A 6,057-nucleotide genomic window follows, 5' to 3' on the forward strand; every position below is an offset into this window, starting at 1 on the left:
AGGGGCCGGCCCGGGGGGGCGGCGGAAAGCGGGGGACTGTGGAGGGGCGCGGCCGGGGGTCGGAGTCCAGGAACAGCAGCCGGGCGCGACCCGGGCCTGGGCGGGCCAGGGATTTGGGTGAGGGGACCGAAGCTGGAAGGCCGAGGCTTGGGGGCTGGGGAAAGGGCGCAGCTGTGTGTTCGCTGCCAGATCTTGAGTCGGGGCCCCCACCCCCAACTTTCTCGCGCCTGGGGTTCTTCTGGTGGGGTGGAAGGGAAAGGAGTGGGGGTATGGGCTGTGTGGTCAGCTGGGGGTTAGGAACTGTATTTTCCCGCCTCGCTGTTCCTAGTTCTCTTTGCTCTCCCCTCCCGAGCCCTGGGGACCCCATTCTGCTTGCCCCACACATGAAGGTCCCACCCTGAAGCTACAGGGGCTGAGGCTGTGCACCCAAGGGGCACCCCTACACCAGTTAGGCACAGGAGCTGCGAGAGTGGCCGGTCCCAGAACACATCTGGGCATACTCTGGTCCCTGTGCTCACCCAGAGCTTCCTGGTACCTAGAACGTTGGAGCCGATGGGCTGGAGCAAGGTCTTGTGTTGGGGTTAGCTTTGTGTTCCCACATAGCCTCTGAGGCATGTAGTCACAAACAGCTCCATACAGCACTCTGGCTCCCCAACTTTACACTGCCCACCCCTGGGACTGCAGGATGTGTACGCGTGCTACGCCCCCCCCCCCCCACACCTTGTCCTGTGACTGATCCTGAATGAGACAAGCGAGTAGGGAAGAGTCACAGGCCAGGGTGCCCGCCAACCTGGCACTTTTCTTGAGACCACATTCCTTGCCATATCAGCCTCTTGGGGAGAGTGACAAGTATTTGCAAGCAGAAAGATGTGTATCTGAGGCTCAGAGAGCCCAAAAATTTGCCTGTAGTCACACAGCAGAGGGCAGGAAGAAGCAGGACCACATTTCAGCTATGCTGATACTTCACCGGCCAGTCTCTGCATAAAAAACATGCCAGGAAATGGTGTGGGGGTGTGTGTGTGGGGGTGTGTGTGTGTGTGTGTGTGTGTGTGTGTGCGCGCGCGCGCGCGCTGAAGGTGGGATCCTAGACCACCTCTGTGGTCCTTCCTAGTGTGGCAGTGGCTCAGGGGCCCTGGGCTCCCTGCTCAGTGTCCAGCCCCTCCCTCCTGCCTCCCACCTTCTTAGCGCCTGCCCCAGCACACATTCAGGTATTAATAGAGCGGGCGGCTGCCAGGAAGCCTGCCATGTGTTTGATCTGACGTGGTTGTGCAGCCATATGTTCTCCACTTCTTGGAAGCACCCCCTCCTTTCCTTCCTCAGCCCCCCTTCATTTGGCAGGGCGGGGTACAGGCGGGTGCCGGCAACAGTGTGGGGTCTGGGCTGGCACCCTGGGCAGAGAGCAGGCAGCCTGTTGTACTGGTTGGGTGGAGCAGTCATCATTCTCTGGGCAGTGCCCGCCCCACCAGGGTGAGAACTCCCTGCTGTTTCAGCCTAGCTTCATGGCTGGGATCAACCCAGACTCCTGCAGCCCGGGTTTGCTGTCCTTTTGGTGGTTGGGGCTACACTGACATTATCCAGGAGGGAGGGATGGGGAAGAGGTCACTTCCACAGAGCTGGGGGGAACTTGGCAGTGACAGAAAGAGTGCCTGGAGAGTTGTCATGCTCCTTTTCCCAGCCCAAGTCCAGGCCACCTTCCCTCCCACGTTGTCCTACCTAAGCCTGCTTGGCCATTGACTGAGAATGAGCCCTCTGACACAGAAGCTAGGTTCTGGAAGAGCACCGGCTGACACATTCTCCTTCCCACCCCTCAGGCCTGAAGCTCCTGGGAGCCCCGGTGAAGCTGATAGTGTCGCAGGGGCAGCCTGTGAAACTCAACTGTAGCATGGAGGGGATGAACGATCCCGAGATACAGTGGGTAAAGGACGGGGCTGTGGTCCAGAACATGGACCAGGTGTATATCCCAATCAGCGAGCAGCACTGGATCAGCTTCCTCAGGTGCAGGGCTGTGAGGGCGGCTGCGGGAAGCCAGTCTGGGGCAGGCTGTGCTCTTTCCTGGGGCTTGGGAGTGAGTGGGGGCTGTGCTGATGCCCAGAGGTCTGAGGGTTTTTTTATTTGGCAACCTGTGGAACCTTGCAAAAGTGGGGCCAGACTGAATCCATCCAGTTTGTCCTGCCCCCCTGGACCCTGGAGGCGAGCCTGGTGTCCTGTTTCCACAGCCTGAAGTCAGTGGAGCGCTCTGATGCAGGCCAGTACTGGTGCCAGGTGAAGGATGAGGGAAACATCCAGACCTCCCAGCCAGTGTGGCTCACGGTCGAAGGTAAGGTGGCGGAGCCATGTGGGCATGTTGACCTGGAGCAGGTGCAGTCTGTTGGTGCCCACACCTCTGGAAAGGATAGCTTAGTGGAAACCAGGCTGCCCTGCTGCTGTCTGGGGCCGGGCTGCGGTGGCCCCAGGCTCCAGGTCCATCCCAGACTTCAGAAGACCCTACCCTCTGGAGTCTGGGCATCTGAGAGCAGAGGCGGCAACTGGTGTCTTCAACCTGTGGGGTGCAGTCTGTTTCAGTTGTCTGAGCAACAAGCCCCCAGGCACCCATCTGGGTCTGGACTCTGTTCTGCCAAGTGGCCTGGCCAGAAGGGGATGAATGGGGGAGGGCAAGAAGGAGCCGCAGCTGTGAGAGCTCCAAGCTCAGAGCCATTCAGCCCAGGAAAACGAAGTGACTAAGAAAGTAACAAAGGGCCCTGAACGGGGCTGGGGCCTGCCAACGGAACTCTGCTGAAGCTCCCACCCACTCCCCCTTCCTGCTCGCCCCTCCCCCAGCTCCCAGCTCCCCAGCCCCAGTCTCCTCCCTTACTCTGAGAGGGCTGTCAGAGCAGGTTTGGGAGGAGAGTGTGGGAGCTGGTAGCAGAGTCTGTCATGCCTGAGGGGGCTGGGGAAAAGAAGGCCCCCTCCCCAGAAAGCTAGATGCCTGCTGTGAACTGACCGGATTGTAAGGGGCCTGCGGGGGGACCTTCTGCACAGAGGGCACCAAGTGGAAGCGAACTTGTGACTCGGGCAGTAGGAAGCCAGAAGGTGGCAAGGCTCACTCCCGGTCCCTCTCTCTCCCTAGGTGTGCCATTTTTCACCGTGGAGCCAAAAGATCTGACTGTACTACCCAACGCCCCTTTCCAACTGTCTTGTGAAGCCCTGGGTCCCCCCGAGCCTGTTACCATTGTCTGGTGGAGAGGGGGCACCAAGCTTGGGAGACCCACTCCCTCTCCCTCCGTTTTAAATATAACAGGTGAGCAGCCTGAGGAAGGGGCTTGGAGCAGGGCAGGAGCTGGGTCCTTGGGGACAGTGCGGCTGAAACCACTGAGTTTGCTGCTGTGAGTGTCCAGAGCGGGTCCGGGTGCCCGGGACGTGAGCTGCACCATTACTGAGCTCGTAGGTCAGGTGCACCAGGCTGGCTGGGTGGGCTGACTAGTGATGATCCTACTGCGTGTGCTTAAGGAGGGTGCTGGGGCCTCCTTCCTCCCTTTGCAGCAGTCCGGGCCGTGCACGGCTGGCCCCCCCCCCCCCACGGGAAGGAGCCAGAATCCAGCCCACGCAGATCTAGGAGGAGAGTCTGGCAGACGCCAAGAAGAGAAGACTCTCAGGCTGCAAAAGGGGAAACGGGGCAAGGCCATGACAAAGATACCGGGGCCTCCTCCCCTAGTGGCCCTTTCCCAGCAATCCCCAGACATTTTTCCAACAACTGTGTCTGCCCATCCGTCCACACAGTTGTGCCTGTAACATGCATCTGAACCCCAGGATACTCAGGCACCTCCTTGTGAGGCTCACCTATCCGTGGAATAGAGTTCACTGTTTCTGGCTAAGGCTTAAAGCAGGCAGGAGAGATGGGAGTCTGGATTTGATGTCATGTGCTGGAAGGTGGCAGCCCAGGGGCTCTGATCTGTCAAGTTCCCCAGCACTTAGGAACCTTGAGAAGAGGTGGACTATGGGAAGCAAGGGCAGGTTTTGTTCAGGAAGCACTGGGTTGGAGCTGATTGGGGAGGAGGCTGGGTCCAGGTCCCTCCAGATGTGCGTGGTTGGGGCCCTCAGGCAGCTGGCCTGCTAATAAGCACCCCCTAAACACATACTCTACACCCCACACTGAGCTAGGCACCATGGGGGACCTAGGGAACACAAAGGAAATGGAAACCGCTGTTCCGCCGCCAAGGAATTGAGTGTAACTGGGGAGACAAGACAAGCATAAGGAGCTGAGAACTAGTGCTCAAGTACAGCAGTGGCAGAGCACAGAACAGAGAGGTGGTATGTGCTGGAAAGGCGTGGTCAGAAAAGGGAGGTAGCTCAGTGCTGAGCCGGAGGTTGGGGGTGGGATAACGTTCCTCAAGTGCCCCTTGCAAGCCCTCTCTCACAATGCGCCCTCTTGAGAGATGAGAAAACGGAGCCCCAGCCCTGAGATTTCCATCAGGCTCATTAGACTCCAGAGTCCCTGTGTTCTCCTCCAAGCTCCCGTCTCCAGCCCCTTTCTTTGACTGGAGAGACTTTTAGGATCCCTTTAGGATCAAAACCTGAGCAGCCCTCTTCCCCAACCAGCCGGGTGAGGGGAGCTGCTCAGGGGGCTGACTGAGGTTTTCCGGGCACCAGGGGTCACCCAGACCACTGTGTTCTCCTGTGAAGCTCACAACCGCAAAGGCCTGGCCTCCTCCCGCCCAGCCACTGTGCGACTGCAAGGTAGGAGGGCTGTGGAGGGAGGGAGGGCAGGTGGAGAAGTTAGAGTCACTTGCTGTCCAGCTTCCCTCAGTCCTGCTGGATCCTGGGGATAAAGGGTTAATTGGCATGTCTCCCCTTCCTAGTGGGAGGACCTGAGACCCTGCCATGGCTGAGACAAGAATAGAAACCCAACTTCACAGCAGACTTCTATCCTGAAGCGGAGTCCTTGGGAGGGAGTGAGAGAGGGAGCCTGCCGGCTCAAGGCTCCTGCCCAACTATGCCTCCACCCCCTGTGGAGACAGTAGGGGTGGGGGAAACACAGCCCAGCAGGATGGTAGAGCAGAGAGTGAGGGAGAGAGCCCAGTGTGAGGGGCTGGGCTGAGGCTGCACTGGGCAGCTGCCTGTCTCTAGGCTGTATCTCCCAAACCCCAGGTATTCCCCCCCCCAACACCCTCACTATCTTATCAGAGCCCCTAATTCACAAGAGGCGACCTCCCTCCACAGCCTAGGCACTCAGGCAAGGATGGGCAGCTGCTTGGCTACTGTATCTCTGTGTAGCCATCTGTAGGCTGGGGGTGCCCCAGAGCCCAGAGAGGCACTCAAGGCTTGACTCCCATGCCTCCTCCACTCTTCTCTCATGTCCTTACTGGGCACTGGAGTCTCCAGGGCACTCACTCTAGGTGCTTGTCCACAGTACTGCCTGCAGCCCCTTCCAACATCACAGTGACGAAGCTCTTCAGCAGAAATGCTAGTGTGACCTGGACGCCAGGTGCTGATGGCCAAGCCCTACTCCGATCCTGCACGGTGCAGGTAGGCTGAGATGGGCAGACAGGCTCTCCTGGCTGTCTTTGTTGACAGTGGCACCACACTTACCTAGACCTGCCCCCGGGCTTGGTCTCCAGTTCTATCCAGGGGCTGCTCCTTAGTAGGAACAGCCCCCTCTTATCGTCTGGTGCTCTGGCAACCCAGTGACTCTGCGGATTGGCTTGAACCTGATCATTCTTTAGGGTGGAAAGCAGAGTAGATTTGGGGTATCTGGATGACCATGGGGGAGTATCTGGAAGAGTTTTTCTTTCATGGGGGAAAACTTAAACCTTTGGTTTATCTGACACCCACACTGTCATATCCCACCCCACCTACAACTCTTGCCAAAGAGGACAAGAGGACTAGAAGGGCATCTGAGCACTGGAGAGTGTAAAGCTGGGTAAGGTGACACCAAAAACAAGGGGCACTGCAAGCTTGCTCTTTTTCATCTGTGCACCTTTGGGAACTGTTCTAGGCAGTTCTGCCATGATTAGGAGCTGTTCTAGGCAGTTCTGCCATGATTAGGAACTCTTCTAGGCAGTTCTGCCATGATTAGGAGCT

At 58.4% G+C, this 6,057-nt stretch overlaps 1 protein-coding gene across 1 annotated transcript in view; it reads left to right on the plus strand.

Moving 5' to 3' along the window:
* The window catches only part of TYRO3 (TYRO3 protein tyrosine kinase), a 25,560-nt gene that overhangs the window by 8,720 nt on the left and 10,783 nt on the right, over window positions 1–6,057 (plus strand). Inside the window, exons 5-10 of the mRNA XM_023735100.1 lie at window positions 3–117; window positions 1,766–1,995; window positions 2,217–2,317; window positions 3,107–3,277; window positions 4,627–4,713; window positions 5,387–5,502. Coding sequence (XP_023590868.1) covers window positions 3–117; window positions 1,766–1,995; window positions 2,217–2,317; window positions 3,107–3,277; window positions 4,627–4,713; window positions 5,387–5,502 — 820 coding nt within the window. The remainder of the gene's footprint in view (window positions 1–2; window positions 118–1,765; window positions 1,996–2,216; window positions 2,318–3,106; window positions 3,278–4,626; window positions 4,714–5,386; window positions 5,503–6,057) is intronic.

Source organism: Trichechus manatus, unplaced genomic scaffold (assembly GCF_000243295.1).
Source record: "Trichechus manatus latirostris isolate Lorelei unplaced genomic scaffold, TriManLat1.0 scaffold00076, whole genome shotgun sequence".
Taxonomy (NCBI): Eukaryota; Metazoa; Chordata; class Mammalia; order Sirenia; family Trichechidae; genus Trichechus; species Trichechus manatus.